Source organism: Colius striatus, unplaced genomic scaffold (assembly GCF_028858725.1).
Source record: "Colius striatus isolate bColStr4 unplaced genomic scaffold, bColStr4.1.hap1 scaffold_40, whole genome shotgun sequence".
NCBI lineage: Eukaryota > Metazoa > Chordata > Aves > Coliiformes > Coliidae > Colius > Colius striatus.
In genome coordinates this window covers 1,369,818-1,389,044 of record NW_026908523.1, presented here as the reverse complement: position 1 = coordinate 1,389,044, position 19,227 = coordinate 1,369,818, and the positions used below count along the sequence as shown (strand labels likewise).

Genomic DNA, 19,227 nt, shown 5'->3' with positions numbered 1-19,227 from the left:
GGCAGTTGTCCAGAATTGCTGGCTTTGGTCCCTCCCCATCGGTTCTGGCTCCCTGCCCTCATCTGTTACTTCCTCCCTTTGTCTTTACCCCACCACTGGTTTTTCTTTCTCTTCCTCTGTAGGACTCCTTGTCTGTATTTTCTAACCCCTCCTTTTCTGTCCTACATCCTGTTGCTATTTTTTCTCCTCTCCTGCTCCCTGTCCTTTGCCTTTTTCTATCACCATGTTGTGATTCCTGGCCTTATTTTCCCTCTCCCCCACAGCCTGTCCCCACTTTCCTGCCCAACTCTCTTGCTCAGCTGGTTGGAGCTTCTCTCTTCTCTCCAGGCCTCCATCCTGCTCCTCACCCCCTTTTATCTCTTCCTCTGACTCTCTCAGCCCATCGCTGTTCCACCCTCCTGCGCCTCCTTCTGCTGATCCACATCCCTCTGCTCCTCGCTCTCTCTGGATGCTTTCCCTTCCTTCTCTTCTCTGTCCCTGCCTTCTGTCCCTGTCTCTCCCTTTCTCTCTCCTTCCCTATTCCCTTCTGTCCTAATCCCTGTCCCATTTCTCTGTCACTCCACTGTTCTGCTGCCTTTTCTGTCTCTCTGCCCCCCTGTCCCTCTCCCAGCCTGTGACTGTGTATTCCCCATCCTCCTTTCTGCCCTTCCAATCCTCTCTCTGTCCCTCTCTGCTGCTGCTTGTTGCTCTTTTTCCTCCTGCACTCCCTGTCTCCTTAAGCTCCATCCCTTTCCTGCTCTGTCCCTCTGCCCTGCTCCTCCCCCATATTTCCTCCTCCTCCTCCTCTGGCTCCTCCTGGGGCTGGGCCTGTGCAGCCCTGGGGAGGCGGCCATGGGGCTGCAGGGTCAGGGGGGCCTGGCCAGGGGCTGGTGTCCCTGCAGGGCCAGGCAGCAGGAAGGAGGCCCCGGGGCGTGTGGGAGCTGTAGGCCTGGGGCACTGGCTACCAGCCAGCCATGTTGGCTCCTGGGCCATGTGGGAGCTGTAGCCCTGGGCAGGGGCTGGCAGCCGTCCCTGTTCATTCCTGGGCCAGCCAAGGGCACTGAGGGCTCCTTTCCCCGCCCAGCAGCACTGTCTGTGCCTCAGTGTGTCTGTGCTCTCTGTGGGGCACTGACACAGCACACAGATCCCAGCCAGAGCTGCTGTGGCCTGAGCCAGAGGCTCCCTCAGCGCCCAGCCCCGGGGCAGCCAATGGCAGCGCAGCAGGCGGGCACAGCCCTGATTGACGTGTGGGCGGCGGCCAATCAGAGGCGGCGGCGCCTCAGGGAGGGCGGGACCAGGCAGGGCAGTGACAGCCCTGCAGCCAATCAGAGGCGGCGGCGCCTCAGGGAGGGCGGGACCAGGCAGGGCAGTGACAGCCTCGCAGCCAATCAGAGGCGGCGGCGCCTCAGGGAGGGCGGGACCAGGCAGGGCAGTGACAGCCCCGCAGCCAATCAGAGGCGGCGGCGCCTCAGGGCGGGCTCTGGCCCCTCCCGCCCTGTGCTGCAAAGCCCCTGAGCCACAGGCAGAGGCAGAGGCAGGGCCAGAGAGACGGGAGCTGCTGGACACAGGCCCCGAGGGGCCGAGTGCTGAGGGGCCGGCACATGGCTGTGGGCAGCAGAGGCTGCGGCCCTGCAGAGGAGAAGGCTGAGCTCAGGGGCCCTTCTCAGCGCTGAGGGCTCCCTGCAGGGCGGGGGGCGAGAGGCTGGGGCCGATGTGTGCTGTGTGGTGGGCAGGGACGGGACACGGGGTGCCGGGCACACGCTGACACAGGGGCGGCCACCCAAGGCCCTCCCTGGGTACCCCCAGGCACTGCCCATGTGCAGCCTGGGGTGTGAGGGGACGCGGCACGCAGCGGCCGCACGGGCACAGAGACACACAAGGGCAGCATCTGCCCAGCTCCTGCTTGTGCCTTCCCAGGGGAGGCCTTGGAACCCGAAAACAAGGGGGTTTACCCAACAAGGTGTGTTAGAAAGCTAAAACGAGGCCTTGGATGCTGATAACTGAGGTTGAGAACCGAGAATGAGGGATTGAAAGCTGAAAAGGAACAGGTTAAAGCTAAAAATAACAACTTGGGGCACAAAGTGAGACTTTGGAATCAAAAACTGGAGGACTGTGCTCCAAGCAATAAGGTTAGAAAAAGCAAAAAGGAGGCTTTGGAAGCTAAAAATGAGCATCTAGGCCACAAAATGAGCCTTTTGAGGTTAAAATTGCGTGTTTGGAAGGTAAGAAATGAGGGTTTGAGCACAAAAATGAGACTTTGAAAAGAAAGGTGATGGTTTGGACCTAGAAGAGGACGATTTGAAATCTAAATCCAAGGTTTAGAAGGTGAAAATCGGGCTTTGGGAGGAAAAGTTAGGGTTTGGGTCACCAAGTGAGGTTTGAAAGATTTACATGGGGGCTTAGGCCTCAAGGCACTGGAAGCTAAAAGGGAGGGTTTGGGCCCCCAGAGGAGGGTTTGGAAGCAAAAAAAAAAAGCTTGGATGGGTGGACGGTGAGGTGGATGGAGAGCTGCTGAATGACAGAGCCCAGAGGGTGGGGATCGATGGCACAGAGTCGAGTTGGAGGCTGGGGTCAGTGGAGTTCCTCAGGGATGGGTTCTGGGGTCTGTCTGGTTCAACGTCTTCATCAACCACCTGGGTGAGGGGACAGAGGGACCCTCAGCAAGTTTCCTGCTGGCACCAAACTGGGAGCACTGGCTGATTCCCCAGAGGCTGTGCTGCCATTCAGCGGGATCTCAACCAGCTGGAGAGTTGGGCAGAGAGGAACCTCACGAGGTTCAACAAGGACAAGGGCAGAGTCCTGCAGCTGGGAAGGAGCATCAGTAGAGGCTGAGGATTGACCTGCTGGATGATGCGTGGGAGCTTCCAGAGTCAGAGACATATCCTCAAGGAGGTAGAGTCAATGTCCAAAGCTCAATGCTCAAAGCCCATTTATTAGTCATACACACTGATATTTATACAATAGTACAGAATTCAGGTGACAGTAACATAACATTTACTGGTTACATCTGCAAAGCAATGTGCTGCTTGGCACGAGCTCATTGGTTAATTGCTAAAGCTCACACTTAGTTTAAGCCAAATCTCAGCACAGCTGTGGTTAAACATATCCTGCTTTTACTTCTTCTCAGCTGCTCCCTGTTTTCAGTACTTTCAGTGTTTTCAGGCATTCAGTACTTCAGCCTTCTCTGCATCCTCAGACACCAGAGCACCATCAGCATTTAGCAGAGGGCCCACGTTCCCCCTCACCATCCTTCTGCTGCTGAGGTACTTGACAAATGCCTCATTCCTGTCCTTAACATCCCTGGCTACATTTAATTCTAGAAGGGCTCTGGCCTTCTGTCATGGCTTAGCAAGGAGCAGCTTTTGCTTGGTAACAGGAGGAGGGGGTTGCAGTGAAGACCCAGTAAAGAGTTCTCAGCCTCTCCCCAGCTCCTGGGCTCACACTCACCTCCGGCCCGGCTGGGCCAATCTGGTGCCTCTGCCAGACTATTTAGGGACGGGAGTTTGAAGTGCTGGCAGGAGGTGTGAGAGTGATACACGATGGAGGCGACCACACGCACCCCACAGTCAGAGAAGGAGGAAGGAAGGAGGAGCACCAGACCAGAGACCCCTCTGCAAGCTGTGGCAAGAATGCAGCTGTACATCTGCAATGAACTCTCTGAAGTGAGCCCTTCCCATGGGCTGCAGCTCCTCGCAAAGTGTTCCAGCGTGGGAACCCTTCTACAGGCTGCAGCTCTTCAATGTGCAGCTCCATCGTGGGCTTCCCATGGAGTCACAGCCTGCTTAGGAACAGCACGTGAGTCTCCTTCTCTGGAGACATTCCAAACCCACCTGGACGAGTTCCTGTGTGACCTACTCTAGGTGGTCCTGCTCTGGCAGAGGGGTTGAACTAGATGATCTTTTGAGGTCCCTTCCAAACCTTAAGGTGCTGTGATTGTGCTGAATGCTCCCTGCCTCTGGGCAGCCCAGAAGCCAGTAGCCTGTACCTGCGTTCCCCACAGAGGGACACACGGACGCTCACAGGCCGGGCGTTTCTTCAAACGACCGTTTACTCAACTACTTCTTCAAACAAGCAACTATGTACAAGGTCAAGCTCCCAGAGACACCTCAGGGAGCGAGAGCAATCGCTAATGGGAAGTGCTGAGTCTCTCTTGCCAGGCTCCTGGCAATGGCCCCTTCAGCTGCATCGGCTCCCACTCCCCTCAGCTCTCTGCCTCAAGACCTCTTTCATCCTCACGGAAGAGCCGTCTTGTGAGCCGATCTTGCAGCTGCTCACAGTCACGCAGTGCCTCGGCGTGGGCAGCCGTATCGTCTGTCAGGTGCTGGAAGAGGTTGATGGGTTTGGCCTCTCGGAAGTCAGGAGGCAAGACGATCTCCTCGGGCACGTTGTGGTTGCCAAAGAAGAAGTGGTTGAGGCGCTTCTCCTCCACTCTGCGGCGCAGGTACTGCATGATTTCCTTCAGGCGCGGCAGCAGATACCTCCTGCGCCAGTCTGACAGGGGAGTGGTGGTCAGGAGGTGCATCACAACCGTCTTGATGATATAGGTGGAAAAGCCCGTTCCTGGCACCATGCGAGCGCAGAGCTGCAGGCAGTTGAGGTGGTAGCTGCCAGGCGGGGCGTTCCTGGCCACGTGCCTGAAGAACTTGGCCTCTGCCACAGCGCAGGTCTCAGGCCACGTCGTGCTTGGGGTGAAGAAACCTGCTGCAGTCTGGCTGCTCACAAAGATGTCTGAGTTACCTTGCTGCACGCCAAAAAGCAGCTCCACAAAGAGAGGTCCTCGGGAGACGTTTGACAGCTTCAGCTTGCAGGAGTGTCTGGAGAGCTGCAGCTGCATCTGGTAGCGGCGAGACTGAGGCAGCTCCCCCCAGGCTGACGTCACCAAGTTCTGGAACCAGAGGGCAGTTTTATGAACATCGAGGTAAGGGCCAGTGCAGAGGGTGTCGAGGACACTGGGACCCTGATTCCTCCTCCGTGGCTCCTCAGGGTAGTGGAGGAAGCACGGCGCGTCTCCTGCCGGCTCCTCTGCGCTGCAGGTGCACTCCGGGGACACACGGACGCAGAAGTTCTTTCCCGGCAGTTCCTGTGCAAAGTCTGGCTCCAGGTGGAAGGAGTAGCCATGGGGGGCCTTCAGGGGCACGAGCATGCGGTATGTGACGTCGCTGTCGCAAGGATTCCAGCCTTCGAAGGCGCTGCCCACGCCGATGGCTGGCTGCAGCTCCGGGGAGGAACTGTTGGCCAAGCGCCCTTGCAATAAACGGAGGAGGTCATCCAGCAGCTCCTGCACCGTGCTGCTGGTGTAGCACAGACTGAGCACTGTCCACTGGATGCGCCTCTCATAAATCAAAGCGTGGTGCCTCTCTTCAACAGTTTCTCCGTCGCTTTCTACCTCCTGGCAGTGTGTGTCACTGCCTGAGCTCTCCTCACTGCTGCTGTCGTCTGTGTCAGGGCTCCTTCTCCTGGTCCACCAGTACAGTGCCAAGAGCAGGACCAGGACTGCAGCAACGATCAGGTCTTCCCAGGAAATGACGGGCTGCCTCGGCTGCCGCGGCGGCACCAGGAAACTGGAGCTGATGAGCAGCATCTCATGTATTTCTCTCGCCTGCTGGATCAGCTGCTCTTCTGTCGGCTTCAACACGGCCTCGTTCATCCTGGCGTAACACTGCTGTGCCTCTGGGATGAAGAGCGACAGCAGATTGGTGAAGAAGCGCACGAGCGCCATGATCTGCAGGGAGAGAGAGCGAATGGGTTCAGTGGGGTGGGAGGGAGGGAGCTGGCAGCGGGGAAAACAGGGGCCAGGAGCGGGGGCCGGTTGGAGAGGGGCCAAGGCAGGCGGGAGGCACAAGGGCTGTGCCAGCCCTGCCGGCGGCTGGGCCCTGGGTGCCGGGGCAGAGCGCAGCCTGCCGCCGTCCCCCTCCTCCTGCCGCCTGCGCGCTCACCGCTGTCCCAGCGCGTACTGGGCCCGTGCTGCCCCTGGTGCCCCTTTATAGCCGCCCCCCGCTGGCACGGCCTCTGATGTCACAGACACCCCACAGCTGCCCCCCACACCCACAGAGGACTGACCCATCCTGACCTCTACTCAGTACAGTCAGAGGCTGACAAACTGGGCGACCGCGAGAGGCACAAACTGGGCGACCGTGGTGTTCCTTTTGGAAGCCATAGCACCGAGGAGAAAAGAGAACCGAGGGTCTCTTGAAAGAACATTGGAATGGTCTGTGTCATAAATGCAGCCCTTCAGTACCCGTGAGTATAAGGTTGGCACTGTGACGTTAATAAAGCGATGTAACTCCTGTGAACGGTGTGTCAAATGGGCCTGTTCACAGCAGCTTGTAGATTCCCCGTCACTTCACATGGATTGAATCTTTTCCAGTACAAAACCAGGGTTTCTTTTGTAGTCTGGACGTATTTCAGACACATTATTGCATGTACATGACTGGTATTGCCTAAGAGAGTGTGAGTGGTGAATCCCCATGCAGAAGAACTGCGGGGAAGGATTTCTTCCCTGTGAGGCTGTCCAGATGGGTTGTGGAGTCTCCTTCTCTGGAGACATTTAGGGCCCACCTGGGTGAGTTCCTGTGGGATGGGTAGGTCACTGTTTGACAGACACAGCTGAGCCATGTGAAAGAGAATGCTCAACATGAAGAATATGGTAAGTAAGGAATGAAGTGCCAGAGGCACGGGGTTGCTGACATTGGTGGTTGTCGTGGTTTGGCCCAGCCAGCCCAGCAGCACCACGACAGTCTCTTGCTCGGTGCCTCCATCCACCCCCAGCCTTGTTAGGATGGCAGAGGCCCAGCGAAATGGGAGTAAAAAGATCACCAAGGTTGTTGTGGATGGAGACAAGGGCAGGGAGGGCTCGCTGCCAGTTACAGTTCTGGGTAAAACAGACTCCAGTGCTCGACTGAGAGAGGAAAGGAGGAAAGGTTATTCTACAAGAAACAGAACGGAATAAAAGCAAAAAGGGAGCAGGATGGTGAGAAAATTACAACCAGAGCTTTAAGATCTCCCTCCCCCAGCCCTCCTTTCTTCCCAGGCCCAGCTCACTGCTCCCCAGATCTCTCCCTCCTCCCCCCTCAGCGGCTCAGGGGGGCAGGGAATGGGGGATGTGCTCACTCTCTCACAGATGGGCTCTGCCACTTCTCTCTGCTCAGATGAGTACAACTCCTGGCATTCTTTCCCTGCTCCAACACGAGGTCCCTCCCCCAGGACACAGTCCTTAATGAACTTCTCTGGGGTGGGTTGCTCCCAACAGCCGCGGCTTCTGCCCACACAGGGTCCCTCACACGGGACACAGTCCTTGGGGAATATCTCTGGTGTGGATTCTTCACCACGGTTGCAGTTTCTGCAGTTACAGGGTCCCTCTCTCGGGACAAGGCCTCTTCTGAGCATAAGTTGAATGAGCTGCTTTGTCATGGGTTCCTCCCCACAGTTACAGCTGTGGATATTGGGTCCCTTCCTCGGGACACAGCCGGCTCCGGCCATAGTCACTGCCCCTGGCTCGGGGCCTTTAATGAAGTGAATCGCTGCCCCTGGTCCAGGGTCAGCTTTAGCAAAATGAGTCTCTGCCCCTGATGCAGGGTCTTTAAAGAAATGAAAATAAACCTCAGCGTCACCAGGTCTCTCCATAGAATGCCGGGGAGTGTCTGCTGCAGCACACCTCCTCCTCTCTTTCATCGCTGACCTTGGAGTCCTTATGGTTGTTCCTCTCACTGTTCCTACTCCTTGCAGCAGTTCCACCAGCCAGAAGAAGAACAAAGGGCAGAAGCTGTAAGCCAGTACCTTAGAGCTGCTTCCTAGATGATGTGCATCTTACCTAGGAAGTATTTGGTTGAGAAATAATGTTGAGCAAGTTCTTACCATAAAAGTCATTGGAGGATGTGTTTATTTACACAGCCACAGCAGGTGGGCTGGTCTTTAAAGAAAGGCAACATTGCAGGAGCTGTACCTGCTATGGCTCAGCCTGGTGTGCTGCACATTTGGTGGGAGGTAAGAGAAACCAAAACATGAACCAGTTGATGTTTAACATACTGCAGACTCATCTGGGAGAGAAGATTTAGCGGCTTGTTATCACCAGATTGAACAGGAATTGTTTTACAAATGACCTAACCAAAAAGAGAACATGCCTAGTTCTTGGCCAGGTGTGAAATCCACTTGACCAGGCCCAGGCCACTGTTTGTGGAGCTCTATGAAATCAATGATAGCCTCATGTTGGCAGCTGGAATGCTGTGTGTGTACTTCACAGCAACACACAGAGTCACAGAAAGAATGGACGTGAAATAAGGGAATCTGTCAGTAGCTGAGCTGATGCTCTTCACATCTAAAGGAATTCTCACATTCACTTGAAAGGCAACAGTCACCTGGCAATGATGATGTCACAGTGTCATCACCCAGGAGCAATGATATCACCTGAGAATGATGATACCACAGTGCCAGCACCTGGCAACGAATGTGTCCCCTAACAGCAGTGGTGTCAGCTGAGAATGATGACATCACAGTGCCCAGGAGAGTATAAAAGGGGGGTCCTCCCAGGTCCTGCTGCCAGATCTGGCCTGGGCAGCCACCTGAGAGGAAGCTCTTGATGGGGCTGAGGGAGGAAGGCAAGCCAGAGGCTGGAGGTTCGCAGCTGCTCCTGGCTAAGCCACTTTCCAAGCTCATCTGAGGGACAAGGAATCTTCTTCAGCTGCAGAGCAGGAGCCAGAACACAGGACTGCCTTCTGGAGGGGCATTGCAGAGCTCACCATCCTCATCCCCTGTGGAGCAAGGGGCAGCAGCCGTAAGCAATAGGGGTCCTGATGCTTTGGAGTACTCACTGCCAGGCGTGGGATGGATTCTTGTCCCCAAGGTCGATCAGGCCTGGGGCATTTGGCCACTCAGGGAAGCCCCAGAGATGGCTCTAGGTTGAGGGAGAAGAGAGGCTTGTGCATCTCGTGGGAGGCATGAGCAGCCCGTGGGACCAGGAGGCAGGTCTGCTCACATGCTCAGGGAGTAGCCGATCGCCAGCACTGGGGTCAGGAAGGAATTTTCCCCTGGGGCACGTTGGCACAGGTCCCCAGGGGTTTTTTGCCTTCCTCTGCAGCATTCAGCATGACTGCTTAAGTGTCAGGGCTCCTTTGGTCCATTTGGGCTGGGCTACTGCCCGCTGTCGTGCACCACCAAGGCAGCCTCTCGTGCCCTCCAGCTGACAGGAGGAAGACTTTTTTTCCCCAAGGTGCACTAGCAAGTGTCCCTGGAGGGTTTTTTTGCCTTCCTCTGCAGCACTGAGCATAGCCTTTAGCTCCTTTGAGCCATTTTTTGGCAAGTACCTACATCGGCTACTCCACAACAGTGGCCCTGGTGCCCACATCCAGAGGGAGGAAGCTTTCTATACACTTCTTGTGGGCCATCCTCGGGGCTTGCTTCTCATCTGCTGTGGCACTGAGCACAGCCCCTTGTCAGGGCTCCTCTGGCCCATTTTGGTTTCTTGCCTGCTGCTCTTGTACCTCCAGCCTCTTCTCCAGCCTGGAGAACACTCTTGTGCATTTTGCACTTTGTGGCCTCCATCCTAAAATCATTTGCAGCAAAAGTGTGTGCTGGGCAATGTTTTCTCTCTTCTCTGTCAAACCTCCTCATTGCTTTTGGATGGTGATGGTCTCTCGGCCATGCTGGAAGCCTTCATGTTCCAGGGGCATCTGGTGGTGTTGCTCTCAGCTTCAGATGCTTTGGGCCCAAGACTTGCTGGGCTGAGTCTTGCTGGAGAGCTCCCATGCTTGCTGCTGGCAGGGGAGCAGGCTGCAAAGGGAAGCAAGCCCAGCTGGATCTCCCATTCAGAGCCTGCCCACCTGCTTGGTGGCATGCAGCACCTTGCAGCCTGGCATAACTGTGTCTGCTCTGAGTTCCACCACTCCCTTTCACATCCTGGGCTCTTACCAAGCTTCTTTTGCTGTGTTTGAGGTCCTGCCCGGTGGCAGAGACCACATGGCATCAGTCAGCAGCCGGGAGGAATGTGCCTCTTAACCAGGAGATGAGATCTGAGTGTATCCCTGCTTTCTCTTTTGCTTTGGAATATTCCTTGATCACTATCATCTGACTTTCACCATCTGGAATGCACCAAGCCAAAGCAGCTCTGCTAGCAATGTGCATACCCATCTGCATGGCAGCTCTCCTCATCTGCTTGTGCTGCTTAGGGACAGAAAAGATGTGAAGGAAGATTTTTGGTGTCTCTTTCATTGCACCTGACCTGTGAGAAGTGAGATGAAGAAACATGGTGTTGATTGGAGAGAGCTGGGCTTCCTCCCCAGAAAAACTGGCCATCACTGCAGTTTGTTGGAGTCTATTAACTGACAACCTCCATCCCTTTGGTTTGGGAGTCATTGTTGAAGCCTGGCTTGATGGTGGGTCTGGAACAATGACAGGATCTTCAGCCAAGCACCCAGGGAAGGGAAATGTACTGTGTGAGGAGGATTTGTTCTGTGAGTGAAGCTGCCTCATCATCCACAGACTTTTCTCATCAGTTTTTGCCTGTTTAAAAAGCTCAGGCTGGGATAAAAGTTGAACATTTAAGGTACCAGATTTCTCTGGCACTGCTGATCCTTTCCATTGGCACCATTTCCTTTCCATACCATGGACTTACACTGGGTAAGGATCTCATTGGTTTAGTTTCAGCTATATTCTGGCCATAAGTTTGTAGTGGATGGGGATTTTTGCCCTTCCTTTGGTGCTCAGTTGAGCATTTCAGAAGGTACAAGATTTCTCTGGCACAGCTGATCCTTTCTTTCCATGTACCATGGGTTTATGCTGGGTAAGTATTGTATGAGTTGAGTTGCAGGTATGTTCTAGCCATAGGTTTGTAGTGGATGTGGGGACTTTTGTCCAGGTGCTCCCTGGAGTTCAGGAGTTGGTCAAGGACTGAGGTAAGTGCCTCTGCATCACAGCATTTCCCTTCTCAGGTGTCAGCTTCCTCTCTGAGAATGCTCTGCTCTACAAAAGCTGCCTGTGTTTACCAAGTCTTGGCTCCTCCTTTAGCAAGTACTTATCCTGGACTTCATATTAAGAAGACAGAGCCTGGCTCTTCTCAGTGCTGCCAAGTGACAGAAAAGGCGTCAGGCAGAAACTGAAACACGGGATATTTGGTCTCAACAGAACGTTTTGCTGCTGTGGTTGAACAAAAGAAAGTGCAGGGACAAAAAGGAGGCGAGTTGCTGAGCGAGGCTTTGGAGTCATCTCTTTGGAGAGGTTTGAGACCTGACTGGACATGGCCCTGGGCAACCTGCTGCAGTTGGCCTTGCTTTGAGCAGGAGGGTTGGGCTCCAGTCTGTGGAGGTCCCTTCCCACCTCCTCTGCTCTAGGAGTTTGTGGTTGCCATTGTGGTTTGTCATCAGGCCAACAGGAGACCTGTGCTCCATTGTGCTGGGTTTCTTTTGTCAAAAGCCACCCTGTGCTCATAGGAGATTCTTTTTGCTCTGCCTGCTGTCAAAAAGCTGCAGAGTCCAGCAGTAGCAGCTCCTCCTTCCATGCCATTAGTTTGAAGCCTCCCCAGAGAAGCAGGTGAGTATGCTCAATTACAAGCTAGCAATGTCTAAGGAAGGTCTGGTGAGCCACAGCTGTGGACTGCTGCAGAGTCCTGAACCAAAGCCTCCCACTGAAGAAGTAAAGCATAGCAAGGGAGAAGGCTCCTTCTCCCAAGACCCAGAGTTCTCAGTCTAGCTCTGAAGGAAGTAGCCAGCACCCTTGAAACCTTCATGGCACAGAGAGGAAACAATGACTTCTGGCTTCAGTGCAAGAGCCAAGGACAGACACCTGTGCAGTGCTTCACTTGGAAAGCCACTGCAGATGGTTCAGTGAAAGGCCTGCTTGAACCTGCAGAATAACCCAGGTGCCACTTGAAATGATGCCAGCTTGTCCTAGGTGACACTGAAAAGCGTGACAGCCCGTGGATGCCAGCACAGAACTTCTTTCCAGGACACCACAGATCCCAGCACAGCTGCTGCAGCGCTGCCATCTCCCTGTGCCCATTCCCACAGCTTTGTTCCCCCTCTCTTGCTTTCCTTCCTACTTATTCCTTGGAGCCAGAGAGTAATTAACTGACCTTGACTAAGTGTTCTCCATTAGAATTCGTTTTCCAGGAAGTCTGAGCAAAGCCCAGTGAGATGGACTTTGGGTAAAAATGGACATGACCACACTGGACAAACTTTCCTGCCCTGTTTTCATGCAGTTGGAAGTGTGATGCTTTGCTGGTGAGGTGTTGGTGACAACAATGGGTCTTTCACCACAGTAACTGATTTTCCAGTGCAAATGAGCCCAGGGCAGCAGTGTGCTCCCAGCAGGGAGGAATGCAAGGAAAACATGGGTGTGATTCACTGTTCCTACTTAAAGAAGGTTTTCTTCTGGTTTGATGGGGCACATTCTACAGAGCTTTGGAGTCTTTAAACCTTTTTGTCTTATCCTCTTGCGTAGTTCAGATACAGGACAAGAATGGCAAAGCACTGGGCAATATACTCATTTCTTTCTCTTTGCCAAGCTTTTGTTGTATGTTTCTTGGCTTTTCATATGCAAGCAAGGCTCAAGGGTAGGACTGGCTTTCATGACAATAATTCCTTGGACAGAATGTAAGGTTTCAACAAGAAGAGCACCTTGGTTTTCTCATTTCCCTGGCAGGATGCCATTTGTGGCAGTGGGATTTCTGACACTCATGAGTAAGGAGACTGCTGTCCTGCTGCAGTTGCGTGTTTTGGAGAGAGTAAACTTCTCCCTGGGAGCCTGTCTGCAGCACAGCAGTGTTCCTCCACAGTCCTGATGGAGACAGACTTCTGTTTTGGAAAGACACAGAAATGCATCAACACCTGTGCAGCAAGGTCTTGGAGGGGGCAGCAAAATCATACTGAGTGGCTAAAACAAAGCAGAGGAGCTCTGTGCCCTCATTTTGCCTTCAAAATTCACCAAACCAGGTCTTCAGGAAAAGAAACAGACTGCAGGGATATTTCTTTAGTTTCAGACTGAAACAGAGATCTAAACACCACACTTGGAGGGTCCCAGAGTGTGTGAGAAGGTTTGGACTGAGAGTCACAGGGAACAACGAAAACTCTTGTTTTTTAAACCAGTCTGGCTGCTGTGACATCAGCTGTAGCCTGGCTTCTGTGACATCAACTGTGGCAAGCAGAAGAGGTCACCTGCCCTCCCTTGCCTAACAGGTGCGTAAAGGTGTAAAGGGCTGACAGTGAGAATGGTTGTGCTTAGTCTTAGATGCAATCTATGAACTGTAAAGCTACTGTCCAAACTCAACAAGGAGCAAAGGTAAGTTCACTTTGTTCTTTTGAAACTCTAACATGTGGATTCTTTGGGTGTTGGTGTCTATTTTCCCTTTTCACCTTTAAGTGCTCACGCCAACCCCACATTTTATGCAGTAGGAGTTAAAGACATTGGCATTCTGGGCATTCCCTTGGCAAGTACCAATCACCAGGTTCTTAACAAGAAGAAGACTCAACAGATCCATGGCCAGCTTGGATTGACAGTGCTACAGCTGCCAACAGCTGCATACAGCACGGCAACAGCTTCTGGTCAGATCAATACCTTCAGTCACTGGAAACAAACTCCAGCATCTGTTTCAGAGTGTGCCCGTCTGGTGGGGTTCCAGGAGAACTCCCAGAAAGCCTGCACAAGGCACGCTGAAATCTGGGGCATGATTCACCACCTTCCAGTTGATTTCGATGGACATCCCTTCAGATGGCCATGGCCCTTGTCCCCTCTGTGCTCTTACAGGGCATCAGTCTCCAGAACACACTTGGAGGGAAGGAGGAAATCGCCTTCAGCCAAGAGCCTTTGCATGTTTCTATTCTGGAGCTTGTACTCGCTGCCCTTCAGCTGTGTGGAAGCAGAGCAGCACCCCGCAGTGCAACCTCCCCTGCACTGTCTGTCCCTTCTTCCCCAGTAAGGGAAGGAATTTAAATGCCATTGAAACAAATGGAATGACAATTCCTTCCTTCTGGAAGAATTCCTTTCTACTACCCTTCTGATTTCATAGACTCCGGCTGTTATTTTTGACCTGCTTTCAGCCAGAAAGCTTTCTCCTCACATTTGATGTGACCCTCCATCCATTTCCAACTCTGAAGCAGTTCCTGGGGCACTCTGCCCTGCTGCTTTTTCTCTGCCTTTGAGGCTTGAAGACATTTCTCCAGCCACAGTCAAGGCTTTGCCCAGCTTCACCCCATGGATGAGCAGCTCTCCATCCCCTTCTGGCTGCAGATCCCCTTGCACAACTGCACCTTTCTGAAGATTGAAATAAAAATTCATCTTGTATTGATTGGCTGTTGTGTCAGTGTCTTTGACCTTCTTGTGGAAAGAGTTCCCTTGATAGACTGGGTCCTCTGGAGAATACCCCGTCCTGGGCTTTGTGTGCTGAAGGCTGATCTTGGAATGCCATTCACTGTCTTCATTTTGCTTCCTCCTTCCTTCCTGACCTTAGAATAACAGACACAGGCACTATGTGATTCTTTCTATCCAGATCACTCAAAAAAAATAAACCCCATGTAGTTCCAACACAGAAACTGTCATTTGACTGGAAACCAGCAGCAGAACTGTTTGAATTCAGTGCTGCACTAGGTACATTCTGTTCTGACAAAACCGCCCTCTGGTAGGCAGAGCGGTCAGGTCAGGTACAGTGTGAGATGTGTACATGACCATAGGGTTTGTGCAGATGGGAAGAGCTAAAGCAATGGGTTCTCCAGACCCTTCATTGCTGCCATCCAGTGCAGCACGTTCATTAAACTTGAAGACACAGGAGACACTGCACTCCTCAGCAGCTTACACATAACCATCCCTCATGTCCTTGTTCATTGAGATCTCTGTATTTTACTGGAGTCTTTGGAAGTGTGGTTATACAGTGGTTGAGTTACTTCAGCTTTTCCCAAGAGCTGAAGGTTTTGAGATTGTTACAGTGGTCCTTAGGAGCAAAACACAAACCCCAACAGCAAAGCAAAAGGAGTGCATCACAGTCTTGACAGAACTGCATTCATAGAGCTTTTCTGTCTTGGTTCTGGTTTCAAAGCTTGGGGCTAATATTCCATGTGAGGCATATTGGGCTTTATACCTGTGAAACACATCAATACCATCTTCCCTTAGAGACACCAGAAAAGTTCACTGTCAATGAAATTAATTAGTTTGTATCCCTCATAAAAATGCATATCCTAAGTAGAGCTCATTCAACATGGACATAAAAGACTTTCAATCTATCAAGGACTGTGCTTTTACTCAGATTATGACATTCTTTCATACAATCATCATCATTCCCTTTAAAAACAACCCAACAACCTACTACCAATTCTCTACGAGAATTATGCTTTTCCAAGCTTCAAATCTCAGCTGTAACCTTAGGAGTGTTGACATCACACTGTAAGAAGTGGAGGAGAAGTCTGTATTGAGAGCAGAATATTTTCATATCCCCATTTTTTGTGAAGGATGCAAACTCTAGTGTTGAAGACATTGTTGATGTTAAGGTTTAGAGAAACATTAAAGATGAGAGGAGTTTTTTATGTGTCTGTGGGCGAAAGGGCCAGGTTACAAATGAAGATGATGGAAGATCAGAAGCTCTTCAGTGTTGTCTGATTTACCTTTTTGTTGCACTATGATAAAGACATGGCACATGGGCTTGCATCATGATGTGACAGAAACAGTGTGGTATCAGATTGCAGCACATGTTGCCATTCTGGCTCTGGAGTTCATCTGTAGACAGATCCTGTGGTGGGACCTGCTCTTTGCAGGTGGCTGTGAGATGAGATGCCAAATGACTGAAGCAGGACAACAAGACAGCAGAAGTTGTCTTCTTTTCAGTTTACCTGAGACTTGTTCTGGAGGGAAATCATCTTGAGGTAAATTGATCCATGGAGGCTCCAGTGTTCTGGAATCTCCTGTGGTAGTCAGCTCATCTTCCACAAAATCTTCTTTCCTGCATGGGTGGGTGCACGCCAGAAATCTCTGCCTGTTAAAAACCAAACAAGCAGCTTTCATTGTAAACAGTGTCAGCAGAAATAAGCGCAGTTCCTTATTAGAAATGGTGCTGATCTTAAGCATGGAAAGGTGAAGTGGCCAGTCATTTTTGCTGCCGTTCCCCAGGGCTGTGGGTGCCTCTGGCATGGTGGGACCTGGCCCGTGGCAATGCCAGACTGCTCCTGGCTTAGTGGGAGGAGGAAGATGGGAACTGAGACACAATGGGGCAGGGAGGAGGCAGGGCAGGCACCGACTGAGAGTGGGCTGAGCAACCTCAGGGCCCAGGTTTGTGGTGAGAACCCGGGCTGGCTTCCTATTGCCCTTTCTCAGGACTGGAGACACCATCAACACCAGCTGCAGCTTGGCAATGTGACCAGCCAGCCTGGACCCTGCTCTCACACACACTCATTGCTCCTGGAGGGCACAGCCAGGTCCCTTTCTGGCCTCTTACCTGAACAGCTCACCCCAGCGTCCATGCTGTGAACACAGTTGTTCTCACCCCATCCGCTGTGTGTACATTGGACAGGGCAGGCTCAGAGCCACGACACTGAATATCAATCAACCAAATGGGGCCAGATCCTGGACCGAAATTTCCGTGCCGAAAAGCTTGAACAGCAGACCCACATCCCAGCTGCTTGCAAACCACTGCAGCATCTTTCAAGTCCCAGTTGACACTACAGACAGTTCCCCACTGTCCCTCGTGTTCCACCTCCACTCTCCCAGCGCAGCGGCTGCCGCCATCCACCAGCCTCAACTCTGCAGCCCTGAAACGCCAACACGGGGCTGGTGAGGAGAGCACCGAGCTCCAGACTACAGCTCTGAGGTCCCCCCTGCCCAGCCAGAAGTAAAGGCATCCGAGGGACAGCCCTCCCCATCCTGGGCTGTCCCTGGGGCAGTCTGGGGGTCCCTTTTCTCCCCAGCTCTGCAAAGGGCTGAGGCTGCCCAGCAGCAGACCTGCTGTACCATTCACAGCCCCACAGCCTGCAGCACATCCCCACTAATTCAACCCCCCCATGTTTTCCTTGCATTCCTCCCTGCTGGGAGCACACTGCTGCCCTGGGCTCATTTGCACTGGAAAATCAGTTACTGTGGTGAAAGACCCATTGTTGTCACCAACACCTCACCAGCAAAGCATCACACTTCCAACTGCATGAAAACAGGGCAGGAAAGTTTGTCCAGTGTGGTCATGTCCATTTTTACCCAAAGTCCATCTCACTGGGCTTTGCTCAGACTTCCTGGAAAACGAATTCTAATGGAGAACACTTAGTCAAGGTCAGTTAATTACTCTCTGGCTCCAAGGAATAAGTAGGAAGGAAAGCAAGAGAGGGGGAACAAAGCTGTGGGAATGGGCACAGGGAGATGGCAGCGCTGCAGCAGCTGTGCTGGGATCTGTGGTGTCCTGGAAAGAAGTTCTGTGCTGGCATCCACGGGCTGTCACGCTTTTCAGTGTCACCTAGGACAAGCTGGCATCATTTCAAGTGGCACCTGGGTTATTCTGCAGGTTCAAGCAGGCCTTTCACTGAACCATCTGCAGTGGCTTTCCAAGTGAAGCACTGCACAGGTGTCTGTCCTTGGCTCTTGCACTGAAGCCAGAAGTCATTGTTTCCTCTCTGTGCCATGAAGGTTTCAAGGGTGCTGGCTACTTCCTTCAGAGCTAGACTGAGAACTCTGGGTCTTGGGAGAAGGAGCCTTCTCCCTTGCTATGCTTTACTTCTTCAGTGGGAGGCTTTGGTTCAGGACTCTGCAGCAGTCCACAGCTGTGGCTCACCAGACCTTCCTTAGACATTGCTAGCTTGTAATTGAGCATACTCACCTGCTTCTCTGAGGAGGCTTCAAACTAATGGCATGGAAGGAGGAGCTGCTACTGCTGGACTCTGCAGCTTTTTGACAGCAGGCAGAGCAAAAAGAATCTCCTATGAGCACAGGGTGGCTTTTGACAAAAGAAACCCAGCACAATGGAGCACAGGTCTCCTGTTGGCCTGATGACAAACCACAATGGCAACCACAAACTCCTAGAGCAGAGGAGGTGGGAAGGGACCTCCACAGACTGGAGCCCAACCCTCCTGCTCAAAGCAAGGCCAACTGCAGCAGGTTGCCCAGGGCCATGTCCAGTCAGGTCTCAAACCTCTCCAAAGAGATGACTCCAAAGCCTCGCTCAGCAACTCGCCTCCTTTTTGTCCCTGCACTTTCTTTTGTTCAACCACAGCAGCAAAACTTTCTGTTGAGACCAAATATCCCGTGTTTCAGTTTCTGCCTGACGCCTTTTCTGTCACTTGGCAGCACTGAGAAGAGCCAGGCTCTGTCTTCTTAATATGAAGTCCAGGATAAGTACTTGCTAAAGGAGGAGCCAAGACTTGGTAAACACAGGCAGCTTTTGTAGAGCAGAGCATTCTCAGAGAGGAAGCTGACACCTGAGAAGGGAAATGCTGTGATGCAGAGGCACTTACCTCAGTCCTTGACCAACTCCTGAACTCCAGGGAGCACCTGGACAAAAGTCCCCACATCCACTACAAACCTATGGCTAGAACATACCTGCAACTCAACTCATACAATACTTACCCAGCATAAACCCATGGTACATGGAAAGAAAGGATCAGCTGTGCCAGAGAAATCTTGTACCTTCTGAAATGCTCAACTGAGCACCAAAGGAAGGGCAAAAATCCCCATCCACTACAAACTTATGGCCAGAATATAGCTGAAACTAAACCAATGAGATCCTTACCCAGTGTAAGTCCATGGTATGGAAAGGAAATGGTGCCAATGGAAAGGATCAGCAGTGCCAGAGAAATCTGGTACCTTAAATGTTCAACTTTTATCCCAGCCTGAGCTTTTTAAACAGGCAAAAACTGATGAGAAAAGTCTGTGGATGATGAGGCAGCTTCACTCACAGAACAAATCCTCCTCACACAGTACATTTCCCTTCCCTGGGTGCTTGGCTGAAGATCCTGTCATTGTTCCAGACCCACCATCAAGCCAGGCTTCAACAATGACTCCCAAACCAAAGGGATGGAGGTTGTCAGTTAATAGACTCCAACAAACTGCAGTGATGGCCAGTTTTTCTGGGGAGGAAGCCCAGCTCTCTCCAATCAACACCATGTTTCTTCATCTCACTTCTCACAGGTCAGGTGCAATGAAAGAGACACCAAAAATCTTCCTTCACATCTTTTCTGTCCCTAAGCAGCACAAGCAGATGAGGAGAGCTGCCATGCAGATGGGTATGCACATTGCTAGCAGAGCTGCTTTGGCTTGGTGCATTCCAGATGGTGAAAGTCAGATGATAGTGATCAAGGAATA

The 19,227-nt window shown here is 52.3% G+C and overlaps 1 protein-coding gene across 1 annotated transcript; it reads right to left on the bottom strand.

Annotated features, from left to right (window-relative positions):
- Positions 1 to 4,078: 4,078 nt before the first annotated feature.
- LOC133629380 (inositol 1,4,5-trisphosphate receptor-interacting protein-like 1) lies at positions 4,079 to 5,566 on the bottom strand. Its single transcript, XM_062020039.1, has one exon. It carries the CDS (start codon positions 5,558 to 5,560, stop codon positions 4,181 to 4,183), a length of 1,380 nt encoding a protein of 459 aa, XP_061876023.1. The 5' UTR covers positions 5,561 to 5,566; the 3' UTR covers positions 4,079 to 4,180.
- Positions 5,567 to 19,227: the final 13,661 nt, after the last annotated feature.